Below are 18,703 nucleotides of genomic sequence, written 5' to 3' on the forward strand. Positions count from 1 at the left end.
TCAACAGGCAGCTGCTTTAGCCGCCGCCACAGGTGAATCTAGAGAGTTCAGTGAAGTTGGTGGTGTCGGCGGGTTCTCGGAGAGCTCTTCAGTGACGTCAAAGCTGAGTTCAAAGAGTGCTAAAGAGAGAAGGAACAGGCGGAAAAAGAGGAAGCAGAGAGAACAATCCGAAGGAGACGAAAAAGATGAGGATGAATTTCACAAATCTGAATCGGAGGACAGCATCCGAAGGAAGGGCTTCCGATTCTCTATTGAAGGGAACCGACTGACTTATGAGAAAAGGTTCTCTTCCCCACACCAGGTAGGGAGAAAGTATCCTGGCCTGTGCGTACCAACTAATATCGGGCCAGGTGGAAATTGCTCAGCCTTCCTCATGTATGTATATTAAGGGGGATTTTGACCCCAAAGGTCCAATGATTCTTTCCCGTCTTTGGTGCCATGGAATTCTGGATCAGCTGGACATGGACTAATCTGGTCGTTTCAGTTTCTTTTAGCTTTTTCCAATCTGAAATTCAGTTCTCCATATTACAACAGCAACGTGCATTTCAGGGTTGCCGTATTTCAAAAAGTGAATATCCAGATACAAATACCCAGACACAAGTTGTTGAGCTTGCTTTTATTTTTTCAAAACTGTTGAGCCAAGATGATGTTTTTGAGCTATTTTTAAGGAAAATCAGCAAAAACGACACTGCCGATACAGGTTGTCATTTGACATTTCCACCCAGACACTGCTTCTGACTGCAGTATTTCGGAAATTTCTGGGAAATTTTGGATGTATGGCAACCCTGTTTCAGCAAGACACTCCCTTCCTGAGTGCACCCACTTCATCCTCCTCATGACCTTTGCTGCTGTCCCATTCACTGACTTTTCCCTCTGGGCTTAATCGTGCCCAGAGAACGAGGCATGCAGATGGTCACCCATCTCAGTGCTTGCTTGCTCTGAGAGAGTGAGGAAACAAGGCAGCAATAGCAAGGAGCAGGTGCATCAGTGGCAGAGGGCTCCAGAGGTCAACAGCGACCTCTTTGCTGAGGCAAGGGCTTTAGCAGGTGAGCAGCAATGCCAGTCACTGGCATTATCCTAGGAGCAAGCCATGGTTAGCTGGGATTTTGTCCATTTATTGTTTCCCTTCTAAAGAATGGAGGGCGATGAGAAACAGTTCCACTAGGCAGAGATGTTCACTGTAATCAAATAGAACTGCCTAATAAATATTCATTTAATATTTTCCTGTGTTAACATTGATAAAGATCGTTCAGGTGCGCTGGGACAAGTCCCTAAAAAGCACCTGTGTTTCAATAATTCCTCTAAGTCAGTGGAGGGAGCGAAAGAGTTTTTCAACACAATCATTTCATTGGTAATAATTTCTAGGTAATTGGGTTTGCTGATTACATGTGGTGATTTTAATGGTAGCCTGTTGATGCAGCTGCAATGGTTCTTTTGATTTTCCTACAATTTATTTTCAGATTTTTTAATTTTTCGGATAATGTTATCTGTAAGGTTAACGATTATGATTCCTCCCTCCCTTCTTTCTGTGATGTTCTTAGTGTTGTTTCCATGATATTTAAGTGATGTTTCTTACTGGGTATTTTACAACCGCTTTGTAATATGAATTGTTATTTTCTTCTTAATCATGTTCCAGTGGTGTCTTACAATGTTGTAAACATTGGATTTCAATGCACATGTCGATCAGAGGCATTTCACTATGCTTACAATGTCTTGGTCTTGCACACGACTTACAGGAATTTCTGATTTGGGGTTGCTCCCTCATTTTCCCTCACAGTCTCTGCTGAGCATCCGTGGCTCCTTGTTCTCCCCAAGGCGCAGCAGCAAAGCGAGCCTTTTCAGCTTCAGAGGCCGAGCAAAGGACATCGGGTCGGAGAACGACTTTGCCGATGACGAGCACAGCACCTTCGAAGACAACGAGAGCAGAAGGGACTCTCTCTTTGTCCCTCACAGACATAGTGAGAGGCGCAACAGTAACATCAGCCAGGCCAGTCGATCATCCAGGATGGTACCTGTGCTTCCAGCAAACGGGAAGATGCACAGCACCGTGGACTGCAATGGGGTGGTCTCCTTAGTTGGTGGGCCTCCAGGTCTGATGTCACCCACCGGGCAGCTTCTGCCTGAGGTAATAACAGATAAAGCAGCCACCGATTTGAAACTGTGCAATCATTCGGCCGAGGAACTTCATTCCTTTCTGTGGAATGAAGTTCGCTTGGACAACTGCAATGCGCCCTAGTGGGGGGCAAGCAGTGGCAGAGCTTCATGCTCTGGCACCGGAGGGTGGAGAGCAGGCATGTCCTGGGGCGTGGCACACCACCTGCGGGAGAGTGGCACCCAGTGTTGGTGGGGGAGCAGCCGCAATGGCACCCCACCAGGATCACGCTGCCGGGGAGTGGTGTGCTCCCCACACACTCCTCTTCCTCTACCAGTGGGGGTAAGGTGGGGTCGCCTGGCGGTACCATTGGGAATGCAAATGTCTCTCTGCAGCTCCCACCTTTACACCACCCTTCCAGGAGGGCAGTAGTGTAGGACTTTTCCACCACAATGGTTGCCCCTTCTTGATAGCATCAATGGGACTTACCGCCAAGTAATATTTATGACTTGCAGCTGAAAGGAGATTTGGGTATCTTCATCTTCAGTTTGTGGGTATTCTTACGGGACCAAAGAGATGAGAACTGTTAACATTCCTAAGTTGTTTTTTTTTTTCAGGGCACCACTACAGAAACAGAACTAAGAAAAAGACGTTCCAGTTCTTACCATATGTCTATGGATTTTCTGTCTGATCCTACTGCAAGACAAAGAGCAATGAGTATAGCCAGCATACTTACCAACACAATGGAAGGTATGTAGAATCCTTCCAAAACCCAGTGGACAAAAACTGAGATTACCATTTAGAAAACAAATAACAAAATGTCCGCTTACAGTTATCTGCTTCTGTTTGGCTGCCTGTTATGTTCTCTGCATCTACAACCATCATTTTACTCTTCTGGTAGTTATAAACCATAATGTTATGGCCACTGACTTTTGTTCCCACAGCCATTCTAAATCTAGGAGGGAAGAAGCTCTTGTTTTACCAATTTTAGTAAATGTGAATACAGTGATAATAGACAAATTATGATTGACAAACATGGTCAACAGGACATTCCTGTGGGCCAGAGCCACTGAGCTGCTAAGTCTCTATTGAGCAAAGCTGAGCAGTGTTGAGTCACATTGATTTCAGCAACAGAGTTACAATACAAACCTATGCCTGCCTACTCAGAAATAAGCCCCACTTTGTTCAGTAGGTAAATATGCATAAGGTTGCAGGCTTAAGGACAGACAAGTGTCAAAGACTCAACCCCCTCATTCCTACCAAGGAGATTTCCTAAATATGCTCTCTAGGTTAAATATCATATTGATAGCTAGGTGCCCAGTTTCTGGGCAATTTGATATTTGTATCTAGGAATCTAAGGCTGGCATCTAGAAGTTTCAAATATTTTTCAGCTTCTTCTTAGGCACTGCCAATTGTTTAGACAGCTAAAGCTTTGCCCTGGTGATATTGAGAGCTGAGGAAGTAAAGGAGGATTTTAACTGGCTCAGTTGAAATATCACATCAATGCATGGTTTCTGCTATGCATAGTTAGGTACCCACACCATAGTTTGAGCTTCCATACACACAACAGGGAAACAGTGGTTTAGAGTGCTTTCATTTCCCACATATTCTCTCCCATCTCCATGGTACAGCGGCCTCTTGAGACTGCAGTGGCCCTATCTGGGATTTGTCTGTGGCTTGTGGATTCAGATATAACAGCAACCCACTAAACCCAAACTGTGGTTTGCAAACTAGCATACAGCTTTGGTTTGATATCCTGGTTTGGTGAAGGTTAAAGTGGGATCAGAATGCCAACACCTTAATGAATCATATCACAAAACACACATTGCAGGAAAAAAATCTGTACCACATAATTATGAGTTGAATATATAAAGTCTTTTTTATGCATTCTCTTTTCTCTCTTCTAGAACTTGAGGAGTCCAGACAGAAATGCCCTCCCTGCTGGTACAAATTTGCTAACATGTGCTTAATCTGGGATTGCTGGCCACCTTGGTTAAAAATAAAGCATGTTGTTAATCTGGTAGTGATGGATCCATTTGTTGACCTTGCTATCACCATCTGCATTGTTTTGAACACCTTGTTTATGGCCATGGAGCATTATCCAATGACTCCTCAGTTTAACCATGTGCTGTCTGTTGGAAATTTGGTAAGTCCTTCATAGTATAATAAATAACAGAAAGCAAAAAAAAAAAAAAAAAAAAAAAAGGAGCCAATTTATTTCACTTGGTTTACTCTGTTGGACTTAGTTAGATATCACCCACTGAAATAATTATGAAATTGCTTGGGTTGGATTGGGTCTGGATTAAGAGCCTAACTACAAATTACTTTAAATTTGCTGCTTGAAGTGGTGTCAGCAGTTTTGAAAAAGTAAAACCAAGCACCAGAACTTGTATGAGGAAGGAGGATTTAAGCCTGATCAAGTGGTTCACTTCTGGTGGGTTGTTTTTCCCCTTAATAAAACAATTTTTTTTTTTATGCTGTAGCTCTTTGTCTCTGCTCAGCAAACATTTGATGAATGCGATCATTGTTATCTGAGGTGGATGACAAATAATGTTTTTTTGTGTAGGTGTTTACTGGCATCTTCACAGCAGAAATGTTTCTCAAGATAATAGCCATGGATCCTTATTACTATTTCCAAGAAGGCTGGAATATTTTTGATGGCATCATTGTCAGCCTGAGTTTGATGGAGCTGGGTCTTGCAAATGTGGAAGGGTTATCGGTCCTAAGATCTTTCAGGCTGGTAGGTACATCAGTAGGGTTTCAAAACAACTCTTGATCATATTATATATACAGATTCATAATTTGATCAGTGTACAACAGGGCACGCCCGCCACATATGGAAATACCTGCCCCAGTCTTGACAACCACCCTAACCCTGTTCTACAAACAGAAAGTTTTTGAAGAATTTTTTGCTGTAGTACTGGATATTATTCCAGTGGACCGAGGCTCAGTTCTGTTATCCATTTCCCCCGGAACCATGCAGAATATAAATTACTAATGTACATACTATACATTTTACTACTCGTGCATGATTTTTTGAAAATTCGCTCAGGAACAAATCAGCAGGTAATAGTGTAATATTCTAATAGCGCACCCCCAAGCATGTTTGCTTAGAAGGTTAAGTGTTACTCATTCCAAAGTAAGTGTATATAAGATTGCAGCCTACAGCTATTAATCATTCAAGTCACTGAGACCTATCTGCTTTGTTCCCTTAATGCAAGAGGAGTAAAAAAAAAAAAAAATCACTGGCCAGATTCAACTAAGCAGTTCTGCTAGTGGGAGACAGCACAGGAGCTCATGCTAGCACAATGGGGCATCCCTTCCTCTCTTTTCACTGCATGCCCCTTGTGTGTGCCCCTCATAATGTTTTGGGCTCTGATGCACCTGAGAACCTCCAGAACACAGCATTGGAGCAGAAGAGGGTGGTTCTTCTGTCAGGCAAACAACAATGCTTATACTGATCGAATGTTTGTTTCAGCACAACATTCAATTCTTCCCATTGTGTCTGTTTTCCATATTAGAAACTGGCTTTTAAAGAAATGCAGCATCCTAATTCTGCTACTAGGAAAATGTGCTCTGCTAATCAGATTTAGTCACTAGGAGAAGTCTTGCATATGTGTAAACTGAAATTACTTAATCTGCAATGCAAGTATTTGGTTAAATATTTTAGGCTCAATTACCTATGAATAAAAAAATATACACTGTCAGCTTTCATCAACCTACTTCCTCCAGAAGACAGCTCTAATATTAATTGAAATGTAAAGATAATGAACACTAATAGTGATGCCTACTTACTTTTACTTTTCAGCTTCGAGTTTTCAAATTAGCCAAATCTTGGCCGACATTAAATATGTTGATAAAGATTATTGGCAATTCAGTGGGTGCTTTAGGAAATCTGACCTTGGTGTTGGCCATCATAGTCTTCATTTTTGCTGTGGTTGGCATGCAGTTGTTTGGCAAAAGCTACAAGGAATGTGTCTGCAAGATCTCGAACGACTGTGAACTTCCACGCTGGCACATGAATGACTTTTTCCATTCTTTCTTGATTGTATTCCGAGTACTTTGTGGAGAATGGATAGAAACTATGTGGGATTGTATGGAAGTTGCTGGACAAACAATGTGCCTTACTGTCTTCATGATGGTCATGGTAATTGGAAATCTGGTGGTATGTATCCAACAAATATATATTGTGTCTGCAACGCAAGATTCAGTGTGTAGAGCAAATAACACACAAATTTTAGCAGGTTTCACATGACCTCAGCTCTTATTGGTTCTAGCTCACAAAGATTGACATGGCATAAGGCAGGAATCCAGTCATCAGACAGTCCACCTGTTGGCTGATAGCACCATCCAAACTTGAGTGTATGGATAACGTTGCAAGGCTTCTATGGAATCCGGGTCCACCAAGGTGCAAACCTATACAGTGTTCCCAATGTGCAACTCAAGAGTGTGGCATCTGGGCCAACTCCCTGAGTTGGGTTTGGGTTGAGGCCCAAAGCAACACTTCAAGACCCCTTAAGAAGTTCCCCCCAGTGGAGAAAAGGATGCCCATCCCCATTTACCTCTGCTATGGATGCAGCCCAATGACTCCAGGATACAGTGGTACCTCTGGATGCGAACGGGATCCGTTCCGGAGTCCTGTTCGCATCCTGAAGCAAATGCAACTCGCGTCTGCACAGATCGTGATTCGCCGCTTCTGTGCACACGCGTGATGTCATTTTGAGCATTTGCGCACACGCGAGTGGCAAAACCCGAAAGTAACGTGTTCCGTTACTTCCGGGTCGCCGCAGAGTGCAACCCAAAAATGCTCAACCCAAAGCTACTTCAACCCGAGGTATGACTGTATAGGAATTACTGTGGTGGTTAAAAGAAACAGCTAAATAAAATGTGCCCCCAGGAAAGGATCAATCTGAAATGCATCAGGCCTGAAATAAATCTTTCCTCAAGCCCCTGGAATTCCTTTCCCTGTTTCCTTTCCAGTGCCCGTAATAAGAAGTTGCAACAAGCATGTAGGGGGAAAAAAGGGGACGAATGCTGCAGAAACTTAGAAATGTGTGTGCAAAAAAGAATGAAGAGAGCAGTGGTGAACAGACTCTTTCCCTTCCTTATTCTCAGTTTGAGATGCCTTGTTAGTTTCACCTCAACAATGAAGAGGCTTCTCCGTACAAAAGCTTTCTACCGCATGTCTATTACATGTTCTTTCCGCACAAAGAAGGAGGCCTAAGGTCATGTTTTGCAAATCTGAAACTTCATCTTCGGGTAGTAGACCCTAGGACACCTTCAGCTTAGAGCAGGAGTAGGGAACATGGGCTACAACTTCCATCATGCTGTCTGGAGCTGACGGGAGCTGGAATCAAACAGCAGCTAGACTCGGAAGCATGACGTAAGGATGGCTTGGCAGGATAATAATTAGGATACAAAATTGTTACACCCAGAAAGGAATTATTGTCATTTAAATTGTGCAAAATATGTAGAATCTCTTGTCGTCTTTTTGCCTCAATAGGTTTTGAACCTGTTTCTAGCCTTACTGCTGAGCTCTTTCAGTTCAGACAATCTTGCTGCTACTGATGACGACAATGAAATGAACAATCTCCAGATCGCTGTGGCAAGGATTCAGAGGGGAGTCGATTATGTGAAAAGAAAAGCATATGAATTTGTCCAAAAGGCCTTTGTGAGGAAACAGAAAGCTTTGGATGAAATCAAACCACTCGAAGATCTGAACAACAAGAAAGACAGCTGCATTTCTAACCATACCATAGTAGATATTGGCAAGGACTTTAACTATCTGAAAGATGGCAATGGAACCACCAGCGGCATCGGCAGCAGTGTGGAGAAATACATAATTGACGAAAGCGATTACATGTCGTTCATAAACAACCCAAGCGTAACTGTGACCGTGCCCATTGCGGTTGGAGAATCAGATTTCGAAAATCTGAACACGGAGGAGTTTAGCAGTGAGTCAGATTTGGAAGAAAGCAAAGAGGTACCTTTAGTTTTAATACACAACACTATATTGCTTCAAAATGCAGTCCTTTTAAATACATGAAGTTCCCATTTGAAAACATGGCATTTTAGTGTTTTACCACCAGTGTGAACAAGTGATATGCCTTGATATTTCATGTTTCCAAATGCAAAGGTAGAAGACAGTGATTTTTATTAACACAGTTGTTCGTTATGGCAGTTGAAATACTCTAACTCCTTCTTTGAAGATTAACATTAACTTCATATGTTTAATATTCCCCACTTTTTATTGTATCAAACCTATATAATAAATGAGAATCAGTGATAGTTTTGTAGCCTTGTAATTAAATTCCTTTATTCGCAGTACAGTTTCAAAGGGCATATGGGGAAGATTGCCCACAGTTAATCATCTAATTTATCTAACATGACCTCTACCTCACTGAGTTCTTGGTGTCAACTTGACCTGCCCTAGAATTCTAAGCTGAAAGAAGACAGGATATACAAATATCTATGCTTTGGGGAAAACCATTTTTGGATATACGGTATACACAATAATTTGTTAAGTTATCTTTAGCCTCCCTCAAACTGTGAACAACACACACTGGATGCTAGAATGTGTTGGGGAATTTCCCCACCTACAGTAAATGCCTGAGATGTAGACATTTTGGGTTAGGAGGATAACCCCCCAGCCACCCATTCCCTCAATATAGATATTCTAGCACTTTCCTCAATAATATTTGGGGTTGAGCAATGGCAGGTAGAATTCTGGGTGGCATGGACTAGTCTCATATTTTATTTTAGTTTTGAAAAAACTAGGTTAGCCTTCAGCAACATGGCATCCTCCACATGTTTTGGTGAAACTGATCTAGAGAATTATTTTGGGAATTGTGCTCATTGTCTGCCTGGCTGTTATATTTGGAACTGGGGATATCCCCTCTGCACAAAGATAAAATTAGTGACCCACAGATGCAGAGGGAAGGGAGGAAATTTTTCACATGTGATATGCTTCTTGCATTACATTCTTGGAGTTGTTGCTTTTTAAGCACTTCTGTGTTTAGGGTTGTCTGGTCCCCAGCAGCACAAAACCTGAAATGTTAGACAGGGCATTGTGGGGAACTCAAACCATTATTTTGCTAAAATATTTTACTATTCATACACAATGTCAGGACACTCAGGACAGATTACAGCAAACTCTAAACTACAACTGTGCCGCAGTCTGGGCCAACTACCCATTATGTGGGACTTCCGTTGTTATAATTCCATTATTCCCCATTTCCCCCCTTTCTTATAAAATAGCCATAGCCCGGCCCAGGCAAATCTGGGCTAAGGCGCGGAGGGGGTGATGTTTGAGACTTTGCTCACACACCACAAACCCTGTGCAAATAATAAGAGCATAGCTGCTAGTAGCCACAGAGGGGGGAAATTGTGGTCATCACAACTGTACCTAATAATAGGGGAATAATTTCCTGTGCCAGCACAATCTGTTCAAGCTGCATGGAATTTGTATGCTTGCATAGCTTAAAACTCTTTAGCTGCCACCTACTTTCAGACAATTAACACCCAGGGCAAAAACCTGGAACCCTATCTGTTGTACGCTTTCTGATTGGTGGAGCAAGACGGTGAGTTTGACTGGTGAATAGGTCTGCCTTAGGAAAAGCTGGTTGGGAAAGAAGATGGCCCCAGTCATTCTGTGACCTTGTTCACCCAAAATGATAAGGTATAGTTATTGGAATTGAGCCGCTCGATACACAATCTAGTGCACATGGCTCAATCACTCCCACTTTGTTCCTCCCCTAAAGGTCTGGCTTGTCATTACGTTTGAACTGGGATTGTGCTTGTTGCTCCAAAGTTAGCTATGATCAGCAAGCTAACAACAAACCATGGCTTCATTTGGGATTGTTAGGAAGAAACAGCCCACAATCATAGACCATTCATAATGACAAGCCAAGGCTTCATGGCTTGCTGGGAGCAATCAGGAGCAATCAAGCAGTGTGGCACCAGCACAAAGTTTTATCTAAATAAGCTGTTGTCCATGGTTTATTGGTCTTCATACCTATGAATAACAAAAAAAAAGTGTTGCTTTCCACAGTGTCATTTATGATGATTTTTTAAAAAATCGAATTCTAGGCATCCGGATGAGTTATAATGTATTTGTTCAGATTAAGAAATTTTAGAAGACATTTATTTATTAACTTTGGTAAAACTATGTCACAGTTATGTTAAATGAAAACAGGAGGGTTCCATTCCAAAGGTATTTGTGAATGTTCCAGCCTTGTGTGTGACCTTGAAACTAATTCCAGATTTGTGCTTTGAAAATCCAGTCCCGCAAGTCAATGCAGCTTCTGCAGGAATCTCCTCTGTTTTAGGATCCACCTTCTAATTTACCTCTGTACATTGCAATCAAATTCTAGCAACATTTAACAGTGCATGATTTTGAGGGGCATTTTTATTAAGGCAATGAATACACCTTTTTCCTGTGTTATTTTAGATGACGTGCAATTAATACCTGTAAGCCAAGTCATACGTAATAATAATCCAAAATCAAAAGCAGAGATACTGTTTTATAAACTTCATGTCCTACCATTCTTACTTCTCGCAGGATTAAAATCAAGCTGGATCATTCAGGAATGCAGCTCTGGTGCTTTTTGTTTTTACCAGACAGAGCAACGAGCAGCATCAATTTTACACAGGTTACCTAAGCAAGTTGTTCTACCTCTATATATGATCACCTTTTAACTGGATATGGATTGGCTTGCATGCTACTCAGCCATCTTCCTTCCCCCCATCCATTGCAATATTAGAAAGCTACACGGCTGCTCTCTGCCGAGTCAGGTAACTCGCATCACAGCATGGGCAGGCAGGATTGGCAAGTCCAACATTTGTAGGCATTCAGACTCCAGTTAAGCCACACTCTTTAGTATCATGCAATTTTATAGCAAGAGGAAGAAGAAGGAATGCATGCAATTTGTTCAACCCGAAAAGCATTTGTTTCACTAGGTGTAACTGGGAGACAAAGTACGTTGGGCAAGCAAAGGGATTAATTGCTTAATCCAAGGGTGGAGAACCTTTTCATCCTGCAGGTCACATTATCTCAAAGGAAACTTGCTGGAAGACAGAGGCCACTGGTGGGTGGGCATTTCTGCACAGCCCAGGAGAAGACCAAGGGCCCAAAAGGAAATCCTAGAGGGCTGCGTTTCGCACCCGGGTCTGAGGTTCCCCACCCCTGTCTTAATCAAGCCAAGGGGTATTTTTATACTACTGTACTTACAATTAATGCCGTTGGGTGGTGTGCATGATTTCTGAGTTTATAATGGAAATAACTTTCTTTTGCAAGCTAAAACGCGTGTGTGACCTTATAGCCTGCCATTAAGCTGGACAACGAATACAAACAGATAACACTTCAGCAACTTTTCGAAACTTTGTCATGCAAAATGAAATGGCGGGGGAAATTCGACTAGCAAAACACTACTGCTGCAGGTTAAGCAACACCCACCCTGCAGCTGCATGCACAACAACAAAAAAAAAATGCCCTCCACCAGGTGCTATTTTCATCTGGAGGGAAGTCTGTTCAGAAATAATAGTTTCAGAAGAGGGGCAATTTTTTTGGGAAAAAAAGTTCTTTAAAAAAGCGAAAGCGGAAAACCTCACCATAGTCCTGATACTGATCCGTCCTATGTCTGCTACTTTAATTTTTTTTTAATGATTTACACAATGCCAAACTACACATAACATATAGTTTGGCCCTTTAAACATATGTCCCAGTCTTGGGAATAATAAGCACCGGGGGAAATGGGTGGACTACTTTGCAGCTATGTAAAACAGGACCTGAAAAGCATCCAAATGGGGTGGCACGGATCCTTCCACAGGCATTGCCTACTGGAAGTGATTTTCCTTCCCCCGTGTTCATTCACTACAGTGAAGCAACATGCATAAGTGTGTCACTGATTGCTGTTGCCAAACATTGGTGTCTGTGCCACTTGTATGCAAAAAGGTTTGCTGCAAATTAAGAAATCACAACTTCCCTCAATTTAAGGGGATTTTTCCCCTGTAGGTATATGATAAGCCCAAATCATTTTAAATCAATTTGTATGTGTTTGTCTTCTCCTGCCATTCCTTTAATAGCTCCTTCCACCTCTTTCATTTGATTTCCATAGCATGGCAGGTTTCGAAAATCAGTTTTAATTAAAATAAGATATTGAGATCATTTGCAGATGCTCTGCTTAGTAGTTTTCCATTCCCACCCCCCCAAATGCTTACATTTCAAAGGAGCATGCAAGTTATGTAAAGTGATGCAAATGTGGGGTTCATGCGCAGTTGTTATTGTTTAAAACACTCTTATTAAGAGCATAATTAAATAGTCTTGTTTTTTGTTGCATCCCGAAATAATTCCACGCTGACCATACTTATTTCTTATTTTAGTTTCAATTTTATAATTAAAAAAGCACTTCCCTTTAGTATAGTCAGATGAAAATGGAGACCAGACGCCTGTATCTTTAATAATTGTGTAGAAGAGGGAATTTCAGCAGTGTGGCTTGCATGACAACCTTCTGAAATCCCCTCTTCTACCCAGCTATGAAGGGGCCAGTATGGATTTGCCCAACCTACCTCTTTTGTTATAGCATTATTACTGTATGAAACCATGATACAGCTACCAGCAAATCAGGTGTGTACACCAATAACAGTACCGCCAAACTTCTTCGCATTTGTAAATCTTGTTTGGTATATTAAAAGCAGAAGGTATTCAGAACCAAAACCAATTTAGAGTGTTTCTAGATTGTGCTTATTTCTTCTGTTAGCAGCGTACCTTTTGATGCATCTAAGATGCCCCCCCCCCAAAATACCCAGAATATTAAGGTTTGTACAGTATCTGAACTCTAATAAATTAACCATCCTTTAAATTGTGGCATATTTTCCATAGCATTTTGTTTTGGGGGGAAATCTTGCTTTATCATTATGTTTTTCTAAGGATGTTTATGGTTGACATTCTGTATTGCAAAGGTAGAAAGATGGGGCAGAAAAGTACTGTGTATGCTTACTCACTCAGACGTATATCCTACTGAGTTCATCCTCCTGGGCTTCTTGCCCAGAAAATGGGCAGATGTACATAAAAGCAATGGGAACAACAATTACAACATCCATTCCTTCCAGTCTGATGTACCTTTAGTGAAACTGGATTTATTTCATTCTGCAGCTCAACTCAACACTTGTGACCCTTTGGGCAGCACCAACACAAAATAGTATATTTCCTTTCAAGAGGTGCTACTATGTGCCCTATTACACTGTCTTAATTTTTAATCAATTCAAGTTCAGTCAATCAGACCCTTTTACCTAAAATCTGGAAGATATCCCTTTTAGAAACTGGCAAATTAACCACGTGATATTCCCTGTGTATATTCATAATTCATATCCTCAAAAGACTAGTGACGTTGCAGTTCATCTCTGCCACATTGCTACATAAGGGCTGGCTGGGCTTTTTTAGGAGGAAAGGTAGCAAATAAATAAATAAAATAAGGGATGATTTTATATAAACCATTATTTCTATATAGCCAAAGGTGCCACAATGTAGAGCAACTCAGAAATGAAAACTCTTAATGACTTGCCTATAATTTTTGGCTCTATCAATGTGTACTGAATGTATTTAACGCCTTATCACAAACTTTCCTTTTGAAGTACTGGAGATTCAAAATGGGCAGATTTAAAGGGAGTGCTTCCAGCATAACCAGTGTGCATTGTGTAATTCTCTGAATGTGCCTCTGTTACTTTTAACACCCACTCCCCCAATACTGACCCCAGGCTTGCCTCATCATATGGGCAGACGGCACTCTCTGGTTTTAAGCATAAATGATATCTTTGAATAAGGCGAACAAATCTCGCGAACCTGGGATGCTTTCTCTTTCTGAGTTGCTTGGGTGCTGTGCAGTGTCCACTTCAGGCTCGGTTAACTAATAAGATTGTTATTATTATTACAGCCTGTTGCAAGAAACATGCCAATTTCTCACTGAGAAGAAACCTGAAAGGTTTAATTTACAATTCATGAAATGTAGACTTGTACCTCAACCAAGATGAATGTAAAGTGGCTGTTTGCGTTTCAGATAATGGTATCTTAGACTTTTGCCTGATCATTGTGTTTGCATGTGAAATGTCTAATATACTAATTTGATGAATGAACTACACTTAATTTCAAGGATTGAAAAAAGACTGAGATTTGTACTTGTTTATTCTTTGGACTTAGCGCTGCTCACAAGTTACTAAACAATTTTTTTCTCCCCCCCCCAAAAAAAAAAGAACAACCTAAAGATTTCTCTTTATTTTCTGAATAGACTCATCATGATTTTGGTTTGCTTTTTTTGCTTTTTGCTCTGCTAATTCCGCAGCATTAATGCTAAAAAAAACCCCGCACCCCCTGCAGTTTGGAATGATGCAAGCAAAATATTTTACAGTTTCAAACTATTAAAAAAATAGGATGTTATGGTTCTATATACATCTATTGACTAAGCATGAATTGCATAGATTACGTATGATAGGTGTTTATGATTCATTCTATCGGTGGTTTATAAGCACAGGAGCTCCATTTATGTATAGAAGCTCCACATGTGCATCGACATCAGAATTCATTGCAACATGATCTGCATGTGCGTTCCATGTACAGATGGACTAAGCCCATCGATTGGAATGAACGGGGCAGTCAGTGCATACCAAAAATCTATTTGTGCATCTGATGTATTAAATTACTGTATACACTGTACTTATATGCTACTGGATTTCTTGGGATTTAGGTATGCATAGATGCACTATGTAAGTACCTGAGCCTGAACATCTTTACCTGGAAGCCATTCCCTTTGATTTTGGTTGAACTTCATTTCTGAGCATATACTTTGTACCAGTCTGTAAGCAGAACATAGTGCAATTTATTTGTGGCCATTTCTATAAAACAGTGCTTAGCCAAAGCCTTTTCTAGTCTCCACTTAGGATAGAAGGCTGCATATCAAGGGATACTGTTGCAGTGAATTTCCTGCAACTGTTTTTCTCTATTTTGTGGCAAAGAGTTATGATTTATATACATTTGCACTTCGTAAATGATATTGTACAACAGTTGTTGCTAAGTACAAAATATATCCTTTGAAGCTGCACTCAAGAGTGTACTGGATTTTCCCAACATTGATCCCTCACCCCCCTGCTTGATAAAAGGCCACAATATGCATTTTGCTGCAAGTGGCTAAGATCATACTATCAGGAAACTGCTTACTGGTCAGTATTAGTAAGATTATTATTGATAAATGATTAATCCCAGGTTTTATTGTTCTGAGATAAACAGGTATGTTGGAAGTACTGTACTGAGATAGCCTATTCCAATTTTGGATGGTGTGGTTACTATTTTTATATTATCAGAAACTTCCTTTTGTCATTGAACAAGAATGCAATGCTTGCAGTCCCCTTATACAATACTTGTGTGAATATTATGTTGTTTTATATGGTTGTATACAGCTAGTGTACATGGGGATAGCATTTGTTCCCCGTTGACCTTTATTTTGTTTATTGATATTAAAGTGCAATAAAAATTGAATGTGTGTTTCCTCTGGAAGTGTAAAACTAACAACAACAGTTTTTGTTTCCTCTAAAAACAAGAGACTAGGATGAACAAAAAGATTATATTGAATCTAATTCTGTTGCCCCTCTCCCTGCAAGTGCCATTACACAGTTTTTTTATAAAAACAAAACAGAGAGCAGATTATAAATTATATTCTGATGCAATCAATAGAACCTGTTCATACCTCCTAAAAATAGATTTTTAAAACCCATGAAATCCAAATAGTCTTCTGAAACAAAGTAATTTTATTGATCCAGAAGTTAGTGAAACCACCAGAAAATAGACTAGAAAGGCTGATTGGTAGAAACAGCTTGAGGATAATCTGAGGCCCCTTTTTTTAGTAAATTCAGAATGGTAACCAATTCTTTCTGCTGCTTAAATAAAATTTAAACTGGAACACCTCAAAACTGGTAAAGTACTTTCTTCATCAAACTAATATTTTAGCAGGTTAAGAGTTCGTGAAAAAGCTTGATTCTGATGAATAATGCCGACAGCTTTGTTTTGGAGTATTATGTAAAAAATGATCTTTTTATAATAGTACATTGACACCAGTATGTGTTATTCACCATCTGCTTACATCATTCCCCACATAAAGATAGTTACTTACCAATGCAGCCATTTACTGATGTTATACACTACCATGGTAATAACATTGTAGAATGCTACAGAATGCGATTATCAGCTCTACTTTTATTCACTATGGTACTCATATTTGTCTACTGCTGCCAATGCAGCAGCCTTCTAGCTTTCCTTAATCACATCAGGAAACCAGTTGGAAGTTTAGATGATGTCACTTTTCATTATTGGCACAATCTCTTTCCCTCCAAAAATAGCATTTTTGAAAAATTGTGTTTTAATTGCTATCGTAGAAATACACACGATTATCTAAGTACTAAAGAGGACACATATGTGTACCATGCAAGAATAAAAAGTAGTTTAAAAAATGCACACTCAGCTGTGCAAGTGCATTGGCAAAAGAGAATGCGAAATAATGGCTCCCGCTCTGGAATTAATACGCTGCTTTCCTTTCTGAAACCTCAGAAACTTAGAAGTACTTATACACTGATAATTTGTCTTTTCATGTCAACAGGAAGTAAAGGGTTAAACATAGTTTGCATCATATGCATACTGTACCTGCATCTGACATGAAAATGCTTCCTTCAGTTTTTGCCATAACTTGGGGGAAATGCTGCAATTCATGGTGCTCTCTCTCTCTATCTTACCAATTAGTGTTGCTTCAGAACTCTCAGTTCAGTATGTGGCTTAGTTTCTTAGCAAATTGGTTCAAAATGGTGGTTCCTTCTATGAATATACCGAAACCCTTCCATCATGGGGGGGGGGACCCGTTTGATGTGGTTAATAATACTTATGGCCTCACATAGAGGAAAGCAAACTGGCCTCCACAGTTCTGCTCTTCATTTGAGAGCTCTTAATTACACAGAGAGCATTTTGGAATGCATTAAGTGCAACCCAGTCCTATAAGAAATAGAATGGTAATTAACAGTTCCACATGGGGCTTTTATTTGCAGAAACTAAATGCATCTAGTTCATCTGAAGGTAGCACAGTTGACGTTGGAGTCCCCCCAGTTGGAGAGCAACCTGAAGCCGAACCAGAAGAATCTCTTGAACCAGAAGCCTGTTTTACAGAAGGTGAGGAATATAAAAAATTGAAACTACTTTGTTTGGGGGAGCATTTTGTTTTTGCTTATCTGTATTCCTGCCCTGTTATGCTAGCAATGATATAAGTTGTGCACAACTTCAGATCCAGCGTTTGCTTCCAAGGTAAACACTGTTGGTCTGTTACGCAGAATTGCTTCTTGTGACCCAGTAACCCTATGAATATTTGACAAATTTCTTACATCCAGCTTACAAAAAAATTTCCTAGAAAAAAGTGATCCAAGTTAATATATATTTATGCTTTGGGTGTTTTTGTTTTTTGATTGCACACTTACGGAGTCCTGTGGAGGCAAAATTTTTGTGGGAAGAATTAATCCTCTGATGCTACTTCTAAACTGCACACGGTTAGCTTATTCTTAATGAGGAAGAGTTGTGTGTGTTTCATTCAAACGTAATCAGGCTTATTATCCAGAGCACAAACAGGAACACAAATTGCTTTATACATCACAAGAAACGAAATGCTGCAGTTTGTAGTGTCAGTCAGTCATACCTTCTTTCAGGATGCACAGTTGCATTTCTCAATCTCAAATTGTCAGCCAGTATTCTGTAGCCACTTGAGTATGCTCAGTCCTCCTCATTGGGCTGTCCTTTTTCTTAAAAGAAATTGTATCTCTGCAGATTGTAGGGTTCTGCAAACTTTAGGTTTCTCCCTACCCTGGTGATGCCTCACTCTTGCGAGTGAATGGTGCCATTTTGTTTCTATAAGAGCCCACACTCAAAAATTGTATTGTGTTGGGACACAATGTACATATTGTATTAGTATACAGTGAAATAAGTAGATCTGTTCCAAATGGGATCCACTTGAAGATTTCACGGCATGTAAAATAGATTAAGCTGGCCTATCTTCCTTCCCCCTCCCCCCTCCCCTAACAACTGAGCCGACTTGAGTGAGTTTTAATTTTAATGGACAAACTATTTTAGGACTGTATTTTAGTATAGAATATATTCTACTCAAGACTGACCATAGAAAATGTTGCTAATTAACTGTAGCTTCAGAATAACTTACTATGCTACTCTCATTTGTCACATCCTCCTGCCGCATTTTGCCAGGCTGTGTTCGGAAGTTCAAGTGCTGCCAAGTCAGCGTAGAAGACGGGAAAGGAAAACTATGGTGGAATCTTCGGAAGACCTGCTACAAAATAGTAGAACATAATTGGTTTGAGACTTTTATTGTCTTCATGATTCTTCTCAGCAGTGGTGCTCTGGTAATTTTGAAAACCGTTCTTTACCACATAACCTTAGAGAGCAATCCATAGAGTTGTGTCAGGGGAGGGTGACCAAAGATGGAATAACCACCTTTTCCAGTGCTCTCCTGAGTTCACACACTGGCAAGGCAGAAGGGAGGAAAGATTCATGTTCAGGAGGCTGAGTTAGTTTTCACTACT

General features: G+C 40.4%; 1 protein-coding gene across 2 annotated transcripts in view; it reads left to right on the plus strand.

Annotated features, from left to right (window-relative positions):
- The window catches only part of LOC308586141 (sodium channel protein type 2 subunit alpha), a 95,356-nt gene that overhangs the window by 58,981 nt on the left and 17,672 nt on the right, over positions 1–18,703 (plus strand). For both annotated transcript variants that reach the window (XM_081192414.1, XM_081192415.1), the window contains exons 11-19: positions 8–301; positions 1,778–2,125; positions 2,710–2,842; positions 4,000–4,238; positions 4,659–4,832; positions 5,901–6,257; positions 7,596–8,075; positions 17,171–17,291; positions 18,369–18,523. In XM_081192414.1, coding sequence (XP_081048540.1) covers positions 8–301; positions 1,778–2,125; positions 2,710–2,842; positions 4,000–4,238; positions 4,659–4,832; positions 5,901–6,257; positions 7,596–8,075; positions 17,171–17,291; positions 18,369–18,523 — 2,301 coding nt within the window. The remainder of the gene's footprint in view (positions 1–7; positions 302–1,777; positions 2,126–2,709; positions 2,843–3,999; positions 4,239–4,658; positions 4,833–5,900; positions 6,258–7,595; positions 8,076–17,170; positions 17,292–18,368; positions 18,524–18,703) is intronic.

This window comes from Podarcis bocagei (assembly GCF_964188305.1).
Source record: "Podarcis bocagei genome assembly, chromosome: 1".
NCBI classification, from domain to species: domain Eukaryota; kingdom Metazoa; phylum Chordata; class Lepidosauria; order Squamata; family Lacertidae; genus Podarcis; species Podarcis bocagei.